General features: G+C 39.8%; 1 protein-coding gene across 1 annotated transcript in view; it reads left to right on the plus strand.

Annotated features, from left to right (window-relative positions):
* The window catches only part of LOC113925612 (cytosolic beta-glucosidase-like), a 116,493-nt gene extending 102,195 nt beyond the window's left edge, over positions 1–14,298 (plus strand). Inside the window, 1 exon segment of the mRNA XM_027600122.1 lies at positions 13,431–14,298. Within this exon segment, the coding sequence (XP_027455923.1) occupies positions 13,431–13,633 (203 nt within the window). The 3' untranslated portion in view covers positions 13,634–14,298.
* The last annotated feature ends 5,608 nt before the right edge of the window (positions 14,299–19,906 follow it).

Below are 19,906 nucleotides of genomic sequence, written 5' to 3' on the forward strand. Positions count from 1 at the left end.
TTGCTGTCCACTAAATTGAGTGCTATTTTTTTTTCAGTGAGGGCAAGTTTTTTGGTTTTGATCCTGAATCTTTCCTGGAGTGATAGAAGGGGATTTTGAAAGGGGTGGAGAAGACTTGAGAATTTTCCTTACACTATAAGCACTAGACTTTTGCTCTTAGGATATTGATGTTACAGGTGCTTATCTACCTCCACCTACTTTATGCTCTCCACATGGTCTGGTTATGTTCCCATAGTGGCTTTGACCCTTGCGTATCACCCACAGTCTTAGATTTATAATCTTTCCCTGCTATTCTGATAGAAGCATTGTGGGCTTTGGAGTCAGACAGCCTTAGTGTTCATTTCCAAATTCTCCCTCTTCAGCTGTGTGACTTTGGTCAAATTATGTCCACAGAAAGTGTCATTTGTGGTTGTATCAGGTTAAGGATATAGAATATTTCTGGTCCTCCTCCTCATTCCTTTTCCAGCTTATTTTTAAATGTTGGAATACCATAAGGCTTGCACCAACCACTTGTTTTCTTATTCTCTAAATTGTGTTTGACAACCATGATTTCAATTACCTCCACTATTTGATGACTCCAAAATTCACATTTCCATCTCAGACTCTACTTTGAGTTTTTTCAACTCTTCATTTGGAAATCAAAAAGAGAAACCTAAAGTCATCAAAACCAAAGCTTGATTCATTATCTTCTCTGCCTTTCCTCCAAAACTTGTCTTTGCCCAGTATTCCCGGACTCAGAGACTGATAATGATATCCATTAAATCGTGTTCTTTGCTACCTTATCTCCTTTGCCACTGATCTCCAGTGAATTGTTCAATCCAGCTGATTTTACCTGAATATCTATTTAATCCATCTGATTCTCTCTTGTCTTCCCTTACACCAGCCCAGACCAAGCTCCCATCATCTCCCTCATGCTTTACTGCAGTCACTCCTAAATATGCTCTTGGATTCCATTCTTGCTATACTCACATTTATTCTCCACAGAGGTCACAGTAATCTTCTAAAAATGCAAATTAGCTAAAGTCACTCCCTTGCTTAAACTCCCTCAATGACTTTTAATGTGGTTGGGATAAAGATCAAAATCCTTAAAATCTTTATAAGGACCTGTGTGTCCCCTGCCTTATGGCTCTCTCCACTATTCTTTTTTTTTCCCCCCTCAGCTTTTTTGAGATATAATTAAAATATAACATTGTGTAAGTTTAAGCTGTACAGTGTGTTGATTTGATACATTTATATATTGTGAAATGATTTCCCCTTGTAGCATTAGCTAACACCCTCCATCACCCTCACATAGCCATTTATTTTTTTGTGGTGAGACGATTTAAAATATACTCTCTTAGCAACTTTCAAGTCCATAATACAGTATAATTATCAAACTAATAACTATAAATACCATATAGTATGTTAGATCCCCCCAAATTATTCATCTTACAACTGAAAATTTGTACCCTTTGAATAACCTCTCCCCATTTCCCCCTGCCCCAGCCTTTGGTAACCACCATTCTACTCTCTATTTCTATGAATTCTTAATAAGTCTTTATGATCCATTGAACCACCACCTTCTTGGAGTTCCTTAAATATGCTGTGAACTTTCCCACACCTGATCTTTCACATATGTGGTTCATTTTTCTTGGGTTGCTCTTGTCCTTGTTCATCTAGTGAAGTGGATACCTGTCATGTTTTCTGGCTGCCTAGCCCTTGTTGAACACCCCAGCTACATTTGAGGAATGTCCAGATTTAAGAGTTTTGTTTAGCCCAGGTAGAGAAGGACATTCCTCAGGTTTTGTCAGAGCAAGGGCACACACCTGTGATTTAGTCTCTGCCCATCAGGCTTGTCCATGTGAGAAGATAATCTGAAAGTGAACAGCTTGGGGAAGGCAGAACCTAGGGTGCTGGTGAGGATAGCAGCATGGGTATCCAGCTTTTGAGAATGACTGGTCGTCATGTCCAGCTTCTGGTGCAGAAGTAGTGGCTTCTCTGCTTGCAGGAAGGTTGGGTCTTGGCAGCAATGCACTGCAGGACTTAGTGCCCGTTGGGTCAGTAGCAGTTCAGGAAGCTTCTTCCACCCACCAGTTCTGAGTTGTGTTTTTGGGCACTGGTCCTGAGATCTTCGTTTGAGCCTACTTCTCCAACTTGACCCTTTTAAGGTTCATCAATCAAGGTCAGTTTCTGTTACTTAAATTACGAGAGAACCCTGGCTGATGGCAGTAGATAACCCCAATGAATGCTGAGCTCTCAGCTCTAGTTTGCTCCAGGAAACTGCTCCATTCCCCCTGTTCTCCTGCCCTTGCCAACTGAGCTGGATCTTCCCACCACAGCACATGTCAGGCAGGACTCACTAGAGTGTTGTGGCTCAGCCTGCAGCCTCTGTGGTTATCTTGCTTGGGTTCCAACCCCAACTCTCTCACTTACTTGCTGTATGAATTTTGTAAATCTTACCTCACCTCTCCGTGCATCAGTTCCCTTATCTGTAAAAAGGGGACAATGATAATGTCTATCTCATAGGTCTCTGGTAAAGAGGAAATGAGTTAATGTGTACACAAAATGCTTGAATCAGTACCTAAATGCTCAATAAATGTGAGCTGATACGTTGTTCTCTCTCACAGTTCCCATGTCTTTCCTTCCATAATACTCTTCACAGATTGCAATTAAAGGCTTACAGGGTGGTAATTGGATTAAGATATGTCTTCCACATGCACTGTTAAGCTCTAAAAAAGAGGGATTGTTTATTTTGCTCTCCATTATATTCCCAGTTGCTAGCACAATATATATTTATTTAATAAGTGTAGGGTGGCTGTTGTAGGATCCCAGAAACCCTGAGTGATGCGGTCCCCACCTCCCAGCACACCGAGGCCGGGAGGCTTCAGCAGCACCCGGTGTTCCCGGCAGCCTCCCCCAAAGGTCCTTGTCTTTAGTGATTTATTTTTCATGACCCACAACTGACCCTTTCCCACAGAGCACAAACCCTGGCCCAGATGCTGCTCTTTCCCTTGATGCCCTGATTTCTCTGGTTCTCAGCACTGAGCATTTTTTGCTGACTCTACACCCTCTGAAAGCCGTTTGAAGCCAGATGGGAGGCAGAGATAAAACAGGTTTCATTCATCGCCTTTCCAGACTCAGAGAGAAGTAACAACAACAACTGTACCAACAAGTAGAATATGTTGTGTTTACTATAAACTTGGCATTATTCATAGAGCTTTATATGTATTAATTTGTTTAATACCCCAATCCTAGCAAAAAGATACTGTTGCCTGCATTTTACAGAAGGGGAAAGTAAGTCCCAGAAGGAAAGTAAGGGGAGGATGGAAGAGGGAAAGGGGGAAGGAAGGACTTCTGGTAGAAGAGAGTTTCTTTTTTTTTTTAAGATTTTATTTATTTATTTGAGAGAGAATGAGTGGGGGGAGGGGCAAAGGGAGAAGCAGGCTCCCTGCTGAAAGGGGAACCAGATCCAGGGCTCGATCCCAGAACTCTGGGATCATGACCTGAGCCGAAGGCAGACACCTAACTGACTGAGCTACCTGGGCGCCACTAGAAGAGAGTTTCACTTGCTTAGAACTTTGGTTTTCATAAGAACTTCTCTATTTCACAGAGGTAACTGTGAAAGTAATATTGATGGAGACATTATAGAAGGTGACACTGAATGTGTACCTATCCTCAGATCAGCTCTATAACTAAATAAAAATATATTTTTTATACCTTTCAACTGCTTGCTATTTGCAGGTTTTTTTCCTCCCAAATCTAATGTAAGTAATATGAACAATACAGATAATTAAGAAATCTTTACAGCTTATTTCTGGTTAATTGGCATTTTCCTATAAAATATTTAAAACTTAGCCTTTGGTTTTCAGATTCTCTTTTCAGAGAGTCATAGGTTTTGCTACTAGGAGTTCCCATGTGCAGGTGGGGCCTCCTGTGTTGGGATTATTTGGGCATTTTCACAGATGCTGTCCAGCCACTGATATTCACCTGGAGTTGGGGTGGGGGGCCTAGTGTGCATTTTCTATGTTTAGATCTTCCTGATGTTGTTCTATTTTATTTTATTTATTTTTTCCAAAGAAAGGGAAAGAGAGTGTGCCAGTTCCATTGCAGGCACTCTTACCCGGCTAAAGCTGTCCTCCAACTGTAGTGCTCTGTGCAATTCAACTAAGCTCAGAGAAACACATTTGCAAGGTTGGTGAGGGCAATTGCCAGAAAATCTGCTTCAAACTGTGTCCTGGGAAGGATTTCTCTCTTTGGCCTTGAGAAAAGATTCTCACAAGCCCTCAGCAAAACCAGGTGGGTGGTTTGGGACTTGGAACCCAGTTGACAACTACTCTACAAGAACATGTATGGTGCATGATCTGTGGCTGCTGTAACAAATGACTACAAACTTGGTGGCTTAAGACAACAGACATTTATTCTCTCACAGTCCTGGAAGCCAGAAATCCAAAATTAAGGTGCCAGTAGGATTGGTTCCTTCTGGAGGCTCTGAGGATCTGTGCCGTGCTTGTCCACCAATTTCTGGTGGCTGTCTTGGCATTCCTTGGCTTCCAGACCTAGCACTCCAATCTCTGCCTGTGTCTTCACATTGCCTTATTCCCTGTGTGTCTTCTCCCCTTCTCTTCTCTTCTAAGGACATTGGTCATTGTGTTTAGGACTCACCATTATCCAGGATGATCTCATCTTGAGATCTTTTTTTTTTTTAAGTTTTATTTATTTAACTAATCCCCACACTCAATGTGGGGCTCCAACCCATGACCTGGAGATCAAGAGTCGCATGTTTTTCTGACCAAGGCAGCCAGGCATCCCTCTCATCTCAAGATCATTATGTATTTGCATAGTCCCTTTTTCCAAATCAGGTCACATTCCCAGGTTTTGGGTGGATAGATCTTTATGGGGAGCCACCAATCATCCAGTTACACATGGTGAATTCGAAAGATGTCTCATGATCCACTGGGGTAAGGTGAGGCTTTGATTAAATGGCAGATGACAGGCATTTGGCACTTCTGAGCTTGCAGGATTCCCACCTTGGTCTCTCTGTGGCCCCTATTTCTGAAAGGTGGTGTGGCCTGGTCTGCACATTGCTGTGTCTCTTGGCATAGGGCTTCTCTGGCTATGAGTGTTGAGGGGCGAGGGAATCATCTACATTTATAACCTCAAGAGGGATGCCTCTGTTCAAAAAAGCGTAGTGGACTGTTAGAGCTTATCCTTGGCTTAGTAGTCTCAAACTTGACTAAGTATAACAATCACTCAGGTTGTTTATTAAAAACAGAAATTCTCAGATCTCAACCTAGTTTCTAAGAGCTGCCATAACAAAATGCCACAGACAGGGTGGCTTAAACAACAGTAATTTATTTTCTCATAGTTCTGGAAGCTGGAAGTGTAAGATTGAGGTGTCAGCAACTTTGATTTCTCCTGAGGTTTCTCTTTTTGGCTTTCAGATAACCACTTTCTCACTGTGTCCTCATTGGTCTTTCTTCTGTGCATACATACGTCTCCTGACTTCTCTCTTCTTAGAAGGACACCAGTCCCATTGGATTAGGGCCCACCCTAGTAACTTCCTTTTAACTTAATCACCTCTTTGAAGACTTAATGTCCACATAAGGTCATAGGCTGAGGTACTAGGGGCTGGGGCTTCAACATCTGGATTTTGAGGGGACATAATTTAGCTTATAACACAACCCAAAGGATTCTGATTTTAGTAGGTTTGGGGTGGGGTTATCAAGCTTTTTTTTAGCTATGCCCTAGGTAATTCCAAGTGGTTCAGGTGGTCAGAGCCAACACTTTGAGAAACAGTGCCCTGCTGGATTAGTAATCATACTGATGTTTGCTTTGGCTCTATGTTTTTTCATCAGCTGGGTTCTTCTATACACCACAGATTCAGCAGTAAGTTAATGCAAATAGAAAATACTCCGTGACCTTTGCAGACACTCCCCAAGACTGCTCTGCAACTTCTGTCTTTGTCTTTGATCTGTTCCCATTTTATTTCAATGACTTTGAATCTGAGCTTGTTTTGCATCCTGCCTTTTGGACTTGTTATGACATTGACTTAGCCACATACCACTTAAGGGTTTTGACTCAGACCCATTCTATTAGTGTTTTCCATACCTGGGATCAGATTTGCTGCTCACAAAGTAAATCCCAGGATGCACCCACTCAACTGACATCTCACAAGTTTGAGAGCTTGGACATCTGAAACTCAGTGTTGTAGAGGTCTCTGAACTGCTTCCTGGGACTCGGAGGCAGGAAGCCAGGCAGTGACTTTGAGATGTCACCCTGGAGAAAAGAAAGGAGTTTGTTAACTGATGTAAAGAGCGCTGTCCTCAGATTTATGCAGTCTGTGCCTCTCCCTTTGTCCTTACACTTTCTTGGACTTAAGTTTGTCCTTCTGACTCCTCTTCCCCTTTTACATTGTCCCAGATGCTCATTGAAACCCAGTTTTGACTTCATCAAAATATCTGGGTTGGTAGGGAGAGGGCGCATCAAACTGTATTTTTACTTTGGATTCTGTATTCTCCCAAGGGGTGGCCAGAGAGGAAAATGACATGGGCAAGGTATTGTGCTGGAGTCCATGCTATTCCATTTAATCTTTACAGAGCCCTAGAAGCAGATAATAGTGTCTACATTGCACTCATGAGAAACCATAGGCCCCTTCAGCTAGTAAGTGCTGCATCACAGATTCAAACCCAAGTGTTAGTTTCCTTTCCCAAATCTGCCACATCATTTTTTATGGGTTCCTGAACCTTGGAGATATTTCATGTTTATTTCTATGATATAAATATAGTGACATGGATATTTTATAGTCTTTCTGATAGTTCTAATAACAGCTCTTTGTGGGTTTCTGTTGTCTGTTGATTTTGCTGATTTTCTAAGTGTCATTGTTTTCCCATGTCTTTCTGGTTATTTTTCTTTTGTTTCACTTTTTAAAGATTTTATTTATTTATTTATTTGAGAGAGAGAGAGACAGTATGCATGAGCAGGGTGTGGGGGGAGGCAGAGGGAGAGGAAGAAGGAGAAGCAAACTCCCCACTGACTGTGGAGCCTGATGAGACTCAATCCCAGGATGGTAAGATCATGACCTGAGCCAAAGTCAGACTCTTAACTGACTGAGCAACGCAGGTGCCCCTGTTTCTGTTGTCTGTTGATTTTGCTGATTTTCTAATTGTCATTGTTTTCTCATGTCTTTCTGGTTATATTTGATTATGTGCTGATGATTATACTTAAAAATGTTTGTGATAATAGTCGAAGGTTTAGAATATAGGTATCTCCTTTCAGAAAGTATGTGAACGTGCATCTTCCAGGCACTTGGGTGATCCCAATATGGGATCACCTCTATTCAAGATCCAGACTTGATGTTTTCTGAACCACCAGATGACTTGAGACTTTCCACTGACTGCTTTGTTTCTGGCTCACCCTTCCCCTGAGGGATTAGTCTTTGGGGATCTTAGTTTTTTCTGTGTGGGGTCTTGGATTTCCTGCCATGTAGCTCTGGGCTTTGACGCTTAACCTCACCCCAGGAAATAGGAAAAGATTTTGATTTCCTAAGATTAGAGAACTCCATGAGGTGAAAGTAGCTGCCATGCCTATCAATCTTCATTTCTTCATTCTGCTTTGGCCTGATAATTCCCTATGAAATTGTCAGCTTTTCATTGTTTTGAAGATTTGCTTTTAAAATTCTATGCAGCATAGAATTTGTTTTCTTACTTGTTTTCATTAGGAAGGCTTGCTCAAATAATGTCGTCTGCCATTACTAGAACACGGAAATCTAGATGCTTCTATTTTTCCTCCTCACTCCTTCCTGGAGCTTTCTCTCTGTCATTTTTCTTCTGTGGGGCTGCTGCCTTTATCACTGTCTGGAACCTTTCCACTGGTTCTCACCATGGCAGCTTGGGTCTGTGGATGAGTTGTTTGTTTGATAGCTGAACTGTTGTGCCACAGTCATGGATGTCTTATATAGTCCTAGTTAATCTTGAAAACAAAGGCTATCTCTGTTTATAAACTATTGGGAAATAAATCCTACTGAAGCCGAGTGCCCAATTTTTAGCCTTTTGTAATGTGACAAACATGGGCATAATCACAGCACTTCATAAATCAGTAATTTGAGAAGATTGTGCACAGTATCATGAAACAATGAGCTTCTAGAAGGTGTGTGTGTGCATGTGTGTGTGTAGTAAAGAATTGGGTTTTGCCCAAATAACGGCTTGGCCTTTGCCCTCAGCTTTTGGGGAGGAAATCTATGTCATACCTGACAGAATGTCCTTGTTGAGGGTGGGGCTAGTAACATCAGAAAGGCCAGCAATGTGACTGAAGGTGGGGGTTTTGGGTGATACAGTATCACTTGACCTGGAGTCTTAGTTCATCCACATGGACAACCAATTAATCAATCATGCCAGTGTAATGAAGTCACAATAAAAACTCTGGACACTGAAGCTCAGGTGAGCTTCTCTGCTTGACAGTGCTCTGTGCATTGTCACATGTCCATCCCAGGACTCCTAAGGGAGGGGATGATTGAAGCTTCATGTTTGGAGCCCCTCTGTCGCTGACCTATCCATCTCTTCCTTTGGCTGATGTTAACTTGTATCCCTTGCCATAATAAACCACAACTATGAGTATAACAGGTTTCAGAGAGTTCTGTCAGTTCTTCTAGGAAATTATTGAAACTGAGGGTGGTTTGGGGAACCCCTTGAACTTGTAGTTTTGTCAGAAATGAGGGCGGTCTGATGAAAGACTACTCCCTCAACCTTCTCAGTTTGGCTAAAACTGAGCAGTGTGTGTGTGGGGGGGGTGTGTGTCTGTGTGTGTGTGTGTGTCTGTGTGTGTGTGTGTGTGTGTGTGTGTGTGCCCATTTAGTTTGGACTAAATGGACACTGGCACAGGGTTCTTCTAATTAGAACAGCCTGAGACTTTGATATATTAGCAAGGCTTAGACATTTTTCTCCTTGCATCTTTATATGCAAACTGCTGACTGTGAGGCCTTTTCCACTGGCCTTTGAGTCCAAAACCAAACTCTGGCTCTGTATGTTTGTCATTTTTATCCCACTGTGTTTTGTACCCATCCAGAGTCCCTGCCAGTCTGTGTTTACTTTGCCTGCAAACTCTGGTTCAAGAAAGAAAGAGAACTCACAGAAGTGATTTTTTCCCTTCTCAGATTTGGGACCTCATAAATCACACTGACAAGAAATGTGATGATGGTCTCTTTGTTCTTGAGATTGGAAGAGGAGAGGCATGCAGGCTCTAGCACAGTTTTGTCATTTTTCCCGGTGGTAGCACAACGAGAAGGATTCCAGCAGGCCAGCTCCTCAGCCCTAACCACGTAATTCTCTATTTGAATGGTCCTGCAATGAAAACACAGAGACACCCACCAGGATCACTGGGGCGCTTTAGTACCTGCTGCTGAACTCCTGGCAGTTATCAATGAACTTGTCAGCATTTCCCTTTTGTTCCCTTGCAAGCAGGCAAGGGATCGTTTTTATCCCCTGGTTGAGCATGTGAATCAATCCTTTGTGCATGTTCCGTGGGACTGTGCGTGTTTGCAGAAGCTGTCTAGCTTTCTACCCAGCAGGCTTTCATGTTGGACAGTAGTTCTGCAAATGAGAAAAAAACTATGCAGATTCTCCCATGTCCCCAGACTGAATGCTAGGGCAGTCAAAGGAGATGGCTATTTTCTGACCTGGTACTTGGTTTTGGTTATTTTAATTCTTAGATATATGCCATGCAGAACTTAAGTTAGTTATAAAATTATTTTTAAAAATTGGTATTTTGCACTTGTGGTTGACAGAGAGGGGAGGAGACACAAATGGCAATGTGGACAAGTAGAAGAAGGAGTATCTATACAGGTTTTAATTCCTGCAAAACTTGATGTGCTTGAATGTTATATATTTCATTTTCCAACCATACTTTATTTAAAAAGAGCCAGTCTAGCTTGGCTTAATTCCTGCCTCGAGGCCATTCATAAGGCACTAAGTATAGTACTTTGCATGCCTCCATGCACAAAGGCAGAGGGATTATGTATCAATTAACTGCTCAGGAATCTTTTGTCTATGGAGTATCCATAGTCAAAAAAAAAGAAAAAAAGAAATTCCAAGATGATTCAGAATGTACACATATGTTGTAGTTTATTGTTATAGTTCCTCTAAAAGACCCCCAAAATACAGATTTACAATGAAAAAAGTAGAGTAGATCTTGCTTTGCTAATGATACAAGAGTCATTGTGGTTGAGAATGATCCCTAATATTGTTAAAATTTAGTATATCATATGAATGTTCATTTTCACCCAATTTATTTAGGAATATGTCTATCTTGTAAAGGAAACATGTCTTTTTATTTAATTTCTGCATTGGGAAATAGATATTAGTGCATCCCATATGTAGAATTTACTTGTTCTGGTTTTAAAAGAAATGCTCAATGCAACAATTCATGCAAGCCCGAGTTTTGTTTTGTTTTTTGCCATACTTGAAATATTAAATTAAAATACTAATTACTAAATATTAATGCTAAAATAATATTTATTAAAATGCTTAAAATACTAAAAGATGAGTTAAATTCCCTGACTAACATGATGGAAATCAGTGTAAAACTACTTAGAAAATTCTCCACATTTTGACATCTTACTATAGCCGTCCATGGATAGGCTTTGGGGTATCCACAAATGAAATCATACAGAATATTGTGTATGTGCATATGTGTATTTGGGGGAGAGATGGCCCATTGCTTTGGCTCTTCAAGGGTTTAAATGCCACTCTGAGTTTAGATGTTGGGCAGAGGGGATGCCATAACATTTTGTGCCTACTCTAAGATATATGTACAACCAGAGCTGTATGTTGATCCTTTCACTTTAGGGTCCTATTTCCAGAATTATAATACATGGCTCAGTTTGGTCATAGGGACACAAGGTAATAGCTGGAGCTGCCTCAGCCTTAGTATTACCACCTCTTTCAACTTACTTACTAGTGGACTTTCCGGATTATCTGGAGGTTGCACTTAGAAGCCGAACAATGTCTTTTCTTTCTTTTTTTTTTTAAGAATATTTTATTATTTATTTATTTTTAAATTTTATTTTATTTAAATTCAGTTACTTAACATACAGTGTAATATAAATTTCAGAGGTATAGTTCAGTGATTCATCCATTGCATATAGCACCCAGTGCTCATTACATCATGTGTCCTCCTTAATGCCCAATACGCAGTTACCCCAGCCCCCACCCATTCCCCCTCCAGCAACCCTCAGTTTGTTCCCTATAGTTAAGAGTCTCATGGTTTGTCTCCCTCTCTGCTTTTGTCTTATTTTTCCCTCCCTTCTCTTATGATCCTCTGTTTTGTTTCTTAAATTCCACATATGAGTGAAATCATATAATTGTCTTTCTCTGATTGATTTGTTTCTCTTAGCACAATATCCTCTAGTTCCACCACGTCATTGCAAATGGTGAGATTTCATTTTTTTGATGGCTGAGTAATAGTCTAGTGTGTGCGTGCGTGTGTGTGTGTGTGTGTGTAGGTATATACCACATCTTTATCCATTCATCTGTCGATGTACATCTGGGCTCTGTCTATAGTTTGGCTATTGTGGATGTTGCTGCTATGAATATTGGGGTGCATGTGCCCCTTCTTTTCACTACATCTGTATCTTTGGGGTAAATACCCAGTAGTGTAATTGCTGGGTCATAGGGTAGCTCTAGTTTTCACTTTTCGAGGAAACTCCACACTGTTTTCCAGAGTGGCTGCACCAGCTTGCATTCCCACCAGCAGTGTAAGAGAGTTCCCCTTTCTCCGCATCCTGGTCAACATTTGTTGTTTCCTGACTTGTTAATTTTAGCCATTCTGACTGGTGTGAGGTGGTACCCTTTGTGGTTTTGATTTGTACTTCCCTGATGCTGAGTGATGCTGAGCATTTTTCTATACGTCTGTTGGCCATTTGTATGTCTTCTTTGGAGAAATGTCTGTTCATGTTTTCTGCCCATTTCTTGACTGGATTATTTGTTTTTTGGGTGTGGAGTTTGATAAGTTCTTTGTAGATCTTGGATACTAGCCCTTTATCTGATAAGACATTTACAAATATCTTCTCCATTTCTGTAGGTTGTCTTTTGGTTTTGTAGACTGTTCCTTTGCTGCGCAAAAGCTTATTATCTTAATGAAGTAGCAAAAGTTCATTTTTCTTTTGTCTCCCTTGCCTTTGGAGACGTGTCCAGCAAGAAGTTGCTGCAGCTGAGGTCACAGAGGTTGCTGCCTGTGTTCTCCTCTAGGATTTTGATGGATTCCTGTCTCACATTTAGGTCTTTATCTATTTTGAGTTTCTTTTGTTGTATGGTGCAAAAAAAATGGTCCAGTTTCATTCTTCTGCATGTGGCTGTCCAGTTTTCCCAACACCATTTGTTAAAGAGACTTTTTTTCCATTGGATATTCTTTCCTGTGAGGTCAAAGGGTAGTTGACCATAGAGTTGAGGGTCCATTTCTGGGGTCTCTATTCTGTTCCTTTGATCTATGTGTCTGTTTTTGTGCCAGTACCATACTGTCTTGATGATTACAGCTTTATAATATAGCTTGAAATCTGAATTGTGATGCCACCAGCTTTGGTTTTCTTTTTCAACATTCCTATGGCTATTTGGGGTCTTTTCATACAAATATTAGGATTATTTGTTCCAGCTCTGTAAAAAAAGTTGATGGTATTTTGATAGGGATTGCATTGAATGTATAGATTGCTCCAGGTAACATAGACTGTTTAACAATATCTGTTCTCTCAATTCATGAGCATGGAATGTTTTTCCATCTCTTTGTGTCTTCCTCAATTTCTTTCATAAGTGTTCTATAGTTTTCAGAGTACAGATCCTTTTCCTCTTTGATGAGGTTTATTCCTAGGTATCTTATGATTTTTGAGGCAATTGTAAATGGGATAGATACCTTAATTTTTCTTTCTTCTGTCTCATTGTTAGTGTATATAATATAACTGATTTCTGTGCATTGATTTTATATCCTGCCACGTTGCTGAATTCCTATATGAGTTGTAGCAATTTTTGAGTGGAGTCTTTTAGGTTTTCCACATAGAGTATCATGTCATCTATGGAGAGTGAGAGCTGAGCAGGGTCTTTAATGAATATAATTCTAGGTACTAGGGAGAAACTGTGTGTATGTGTATTTCTTTGTGTCTGAAAAGTAGTAGATTGAAAAAGATATTTATTGAGTAAATGAATGGATGAATAAAACCTATATCAAAATGAATGAATAATCAAATAATTAGAATGATATGTAAGTTAAGTTCTTGAATGGAACTCCTACTTGATTAAAAGAGAAAATTGGAAAAGAGCATTGCAAGTTTTTTTTCTGTGATTCTCTGTAAGAGAAAGATACCCGACTAGTTGTCAGCAGTTTTTGTATGTTCACAGAAAAACTTCCCAGAGATGATAATTTTCCTCTTTTTTTTTCTTTTCTTTTCTCTCATTTTTTTTTTCTTTTATTAGCTATCCAGCTTGATAAAGTCAATTGCAAAATATATTGTGCATGGTCTCTTCTGGATAACTTTGAGCGGATCCAAGGGTATAGCAGCTGGTTTGGTCTCTTCCATGTTGATTTTGAGGATCCTTCTAGACCTCGAGTGCCTTACACATCAGCCAAGGAGTATGCCAAGATCATCCAAAACAATGGCCTAGAAGAACATCCATAAAAGATGGCTGGCCCATGTCTCTTGGAGAAGAGGCCCCCAGTTTTGGAAAAGAAATCTGCTTTGGTGATCCTTTAGACAATCTCAAATTGCCTTTGTAATCATCTCCTACCAGCTGATCCGTGATTATGAAGTCTGAATATGAAATGCCTGGGGATATATTTAATGATGGCCTTTACTCTATTTGCATTTGGATCAACGAGGCTTTAAAAAAAAAAGGAATAGAAAACCACTGAAACTGATTTTTATGTTAAGAAATCAGATAGACTTGAAAACTTCAATTTAAATCCTTAGAATTTTTCTAGAAAAAAATAATGCAAAATTTACAAAGATAGTATGCTCATAGTTTGCAGCCCTAACAGCAGGACCATGTATTATAAGAATACTTGTTTGTGAGCCTAGTTTTTCTGGTTATGTCAGCTATTGTTTGCTTTGTGGATCCATTTTCATGTGGTCCAAAATTCTTCTACTGTTTAGTATAAAAAAATCAAAATTAAAAGTTAGTCACATATAGTTATGCATTCTATTCAACAAAGGGATTAATTGATGACACATTTAATAAAATGGATTTGTTGATGAATTTGGCACATTTTCTTTATGCATGAACAAGTATGTCTTTCTCTTGCCTGATGAATTATTTTTGAAAAATAATAAATTAATAAAACAAATTAAACTGTGAATGGAAGAAAAAGTATTTGAGTGGTTGTTTAGCAGAAACAGAATTCCTACTCCAGAGTGACACCAATGAAAGGCAAAATAATAAGCAGGACATAGTCTCTACTTTGGGGTATTTTTTTTTTATTTGAGTCCTCTTTTTTCTTGATAAGTCTAGCTAGAGGTTTATCAATTTTTTTTAAATTTTTTATTGTTATGTTAATCACCATACATTACGTCATTAGCTTTTGATGTAGTGTTCCATGATTCATTGTTTGTGCATAACACGAAGTGCTCCACGCAGAATGTACCCTCTTTAATACCCATCACCAGGCTAACCCATCCCCCCACCCCCTCCCCTCTAGAACCCTGTTTGTTTTTCAGAGTCCATCGTCTCTAATGGTTCGTCTCCCCCTCCGACTTACTCCCCTTCATTCTTCCCCTCCTGCTATCTTCTTCTTTTTTTTTCTTAACATATATTGCATTATTTGTTTCAGAAGTACAGATCTGTGATTCAACAGTCTTGTACAATTCACAGCGTTCACCATAGCACATACCCTCCCCAATGTCTATCACCCAGCCACCCCATCCCTCCCACCCCCCACCACTCCAGCAACCCTCAGTTTGTTTCCTGAGATTAAGAATTCCTCATATCAGCGAGGTCATATGATACATGTCTTTCTCTGATTGACTTATTTCACTCAGCATAACACCCTCCAGTTCCATCCATGTCGTTGCAAATGGCAAGATCTCATTCCTTTTGATGGCTGCATAATATTCCATTGTGTATCTATACCACCTCTTCTTTATCCATTCATCTGTCGATGGACATCTTGGCTCTTTCCACAGTTTGGCTATTGTGGACATTGCTGCTATAAACATTGGGGTGCACGTACCCCTTCGGATCCCTACATTTGTATCTTTGTGGTAAATACCCAGTAGTGCAATTGCTGGATCGTATGGTAGCTCTATTTTCAACTGTTTGAGGAAACTTTGGGGTATTTTTTTAAAGTTTAAGATCTATAAGAACATTGATGACACCTAGGAAATATATACATGGATTGAATGACCTATGTGAGTGTAAGACATCTACGCATGTCTGAGATATATATGGGGTTGGATTGGAGTTGAACATTTTACTGAGCTTCCTCAGTTGGGGTCAGTAGTAGGTGGAGGGCTTCTTCTGGATGTAATGTGTCCACATTAGCAAACCTTTTACATATATCTAATTTGGACCCTCACCTCCATATTTGAGTAGTATTTACTCAACATTCATTTGTGTATCATGCTTGAAGCTAAGAGGTAAATATTATCACCCCCATTTTGCAGATTGAGAAACTGAGGATGCACTGATGTGGATTTTCCTCAAGTCATATTATCTTGTCTGCCAAATCCAGAACTTCTTTGGCATCAGCTCTGTGGTCTGTCCAGCACACTGTAGGCCCAGGTGCCATAGAAGTCTTTTCCCCTTTTTTTGGATAAAGGAAAAAAAAAAAAAAAAACAAGAACAACAAAGGTGTGGGGTTGCCTTATGGAGGAGGAAGTGGGGAAGTGTTTTTCTGTGTTCTCATTCTGTTTCTCTGAGGAAACTACCCATACTTTGCCATTCTCATGAGGCTTTTGGCCCTGAGCAACACTATGTCATTTTTAAAAAACACTGTGGTCAATTTCTAGATCGTTTTCATGTTCATAATCAGGGAATTATTTACAGCAAAGAATACTGTCTTGGTAACTTTGGACAGAGTGAGAAAGAAATGGTTGTAGTAGTTCAATAAATGTGGGTGCACTGGGGAAAATTACATTAAGATTAAAATGGTGTACATAGGAAATTCTGTTACATCTTTGCCACTGTTTTGTTATTTTTATCGTTCAATGAAACATTATCTCACAATTTGTGTTCATTTAAAAAGCACATTTCCAAATCTTACTTCATTCCTCTCCTATCCAGGCTTTTTGATTTTTACCATGTATCTTATTTACAATTTATGTGCCCTCCTTATATTATCTTGCAAGACAACTGAGTTTTCCTTTTAATTAGGATGTCGTTTTGAATATTATTTATCCTACAGGGCATATTTACAAGTTTTACAACAATACAAATGAGCACTGTATTTTCGCTACCAAAACCAGAAAATTAATATTCACGCTGTAAATAAAATGATCTGTCACATTTGGTCTACCAGGTGAAATAAGCATCGTTGCTGCAGCGTGCCCGGGGTTCCTCACAGAGCAGGGGCTTTCTGCACCTCTCGGCTGGGTTTCAACGGCCAGCTCTTTGTCCCCAAAATGGATCAAACCAAGGGTGCTTCCTCAATTCGTCCTGCAAATTAGAATCGTCATGAGTTTAGGTGAAGAAAAAAATCTCCAGCACCCAAAATCTAACAGCTCCTGTAGTATTTTAATTAACGTTATTTGTAATTGCTTGTATTAGCATTTGAAAACAAGATGGATTGGCTTTTGCCTGTCAAGGAAACAGAAGTCCGATTCTTTAAATGGAAAAACAGGAGTTGTTAATTATACTTAAAAATCCATAGATACTGTACTCAGCTGTCTTGAAGGTCATCTGAGGCTTGTAAAGTAGATGTTTTATGTCTGTTTTATCTAAGGAGAGACTTGGATATCACAATGATGGATTGGATCTACTCGTATTTCTTTCTCTCTACCTTCCTCCCTTGTTTTTATTTATTTATTTGTTTGTTTGTTTGTTTGTTTATTTATTTATTTATTTATTTATTTATTTATATTTTAAGAGAATGTGAACACATGTTATTAACATCCCGGGCATCACTGCTAAAGAATTGTGGGTTTTTTTTGGGGGAGTAGTTTTCATTTTAGGGTAAGTTAATTCTGAATTGCTAAGAGCATACAAACAAATAACAGAAGCCCATTTTCATTTTGACACGTAGGACTTTAGTTTTATAACTCCTGTGAACACCAGCAGGAAATGTCCCCCTAAGCCCTTTATTGAATGAGAAGGTATGAGTTCTCATTAAGAAACCCGTAAACTAAGAAGCTGGCAACCTTGGAATTTGGCAGTGGCCTGCCAGTCAGGCTTTTGTGCTCTGGGAATTTGTGTTCGGCCATAGCTTTTAATTATTTTTATGAATGAGGGAATAATGAATACATTTGTAATACATTGAAAAAATTCCCCAACACCGACTGACCAAAAAATAGATTTATATGATCATCCTTAAACACCGATTCTATTGCTCAGTGCTAGGCAGAGAGAAAATAGAATACTGAGCTTCATTACTGAGAGAGCAGAATAAATCAAAGCTGATGGAATTAATACTGTTTAATTACTAGCAATACACCTTACCTGGAGAACACATATTCATCACTGATGACAATATTTTAGGCTCTAGTTGTCCTGGGGGGGATATAGAACTTAGCACAAAGCATGATGAGCCTTAAAGAATGAAATTAGGAGAAAATTTGACATAGAGACGCTTTATGGTGTCCTTCATGAGGTGAGGATACACCTTCTTAATTGTGGCAGCGGTGAGATGGGGAGATGTAGAAGCAGTGGGTTAGGGTCACGGGCAAGAGTGGTCCCTAATGGTGAGAGTTAATGAGTAATGAGTGCTTCTCGTAGAGAGTAAATGTTCTGTTGTCCTCGGTTTTCCCAGAGTCTGTGTCACGTGACACATGACTGGCTTATGGGACCTTGCCCGAGAGGCTATTGGTAACTAGTATGAGGCAAATGTAGTGTACTTATCAAGAATGCAGGCCCTGGAGACAGTTCACCTGGATTTATTTATTTATTATTTATTTTTATTTTTTTAAAGATTTTATTTATTTATTTGAGAGAGAGAGAGAATGAGAGATAGAGAGCACGAGAGGGAAGAGGGTCAGAGGGAGAAGCAGACTCCCTGCTGAGCAGGGAGCCCGATGCGGGACTCGATCCCGGGACTCCAGGATCATGACCTGAGCCGAAGGCAGTCGCTTAACCAACTGAGCCACCCAGGTGCCCTCACCTGGATTTAAATCCTGGCTCTGACATTTACTAACCAAGCCACTTACTGAACTTCCCTGTACCTCAGTTTTTCTATCTGTAACATGGGCTCCTCATAAGGCTGTTGGGAGGCATAAGTAACCTGATAGATGTAACATGTTTAGACAGTTCCCAGAACATGGTAAGGGCACAGTTAGTGTGGGCCATTGTTTTTCACTCTCCAACTTGCTCACATGGATCCTCCAGCAATTTGTCAATTACAGTTTAGGTTTTTCTTCCTCTGGTTCTACCTCCATGTCCTGCAGATGTTTTTGCTCTGGTCAGTTGGGATTCACTGTCACTCCGATTTTCCCCTCTCTCCAGTTGTTGTGGCCGTGGTTTTCCTTGTGACCTCAATTCTCTGCCTGATCTAAGACGAATGGCTAATTTTCAGCTCGTTTGACTTTTTTCTTGTTGAGAGGGGAGCAATAACTTCCAAGCTCCTTACATATTGCGCCAGAAACAGGAAATTGCCATTGTGTTTGTAATCATTAGAATTGAAGGTTTCCAGCAGCCCAAGCAGAACATATATATTAAACTAAACTGTGCAATAGTTTGTGGAGATACAAACCTGCACACAAGACAACGCTTCTTCTCCAAAGAAGTTCACAATCTGGTTGGGGAACTAGAACAGAGACATGAAATGATAACAGATGATGCCAGGTGAGTTTTCTAGACAGTAGGAGTAGGGCAAGCTCTCTGCTAGATGGGGGTGGGCAAATGTGGCTTCCTGGAAAAGGGAAATAATATAATATTAAAAACAGGGGCACCTGGCTGGCTCGTTGGAAGAGCATGCGGCTCTTGATCTCAGGGTCCTGAGTTCGAGCCTCATGTTGGGTGTTGATTACTTAAAAATAAATAAATTTTAAAATGTTAAAAATATTAAAAACAATATGGTAATATAAATAATGTAAGTTAAAATATGGAAGTGGAAAGCGTGAAGCCTTGGGTGTGGGAGGCAGTGCCCAGGCCAGTTCACCTCAGGGAAGTGAGTGGGAAGATTGGATGTGGACGGTCTGATGTTCTTGGTCTTGGTTTTGTCTTGGAACACACTGAAGATTTCTGAACAGGGTGGTGAAGATTTAAAAGCAGTATGTTGAAAGATGGCAAAGAAACGAGGATGAGGGAACCAGTTAGAAAGCTGCTTGTAGCAGAATATAGTTGATGTGTTAAGGGCTCTATTTAAGGTAGGAAGTGCATATATGAAAAGTTAATATATAATTATAATTAATGTATGAAAAGTACATAGGATCTTAAATGCAACATGGTCTCTTGGATCAGATCCTGGAATAGAAAAAGAGATTAGTGGAAAAACTGGGGAATTCACATAAAGTCTTTAATTAATGGTGCTTTGCCAGTGTTAACTCCTTAGGCAAATAAATGAAGCATGGTCAAGTAAGATGTTAACATTAGGGGAAGCTGGGTGAAGAATGTCTGAAATGCTCTGTACTCTTTTTGCAACTCTTTTGAGTTTAGAACAAATCTAAAATTGTTCCTCCCAAAAGTCTGGAAAAATGTACATGGAAGAGTTAATAATATATTCAGAGAATATATTAGGGTATAAGCATATATTATAACCTACATATACCAAGATAAAAGACAGCCGTCTTTTATAACCACTGTTAATG

This window comes from Zalophus californianus, chromosome 2 (assembly GCF_009762305.2).
Source record: "Zalophus californianus isolate mZalCal1 chromosome 2, mZalCal1.pri.v2, whole genome shotgun sequence".
In the NCBI taxonomy this organism is placed as follows: Eukaryota; Metazoa; Chordata; class Mammalia; order Carnivora; family Otariidae; genus Zalophus; species Zalophus californianus.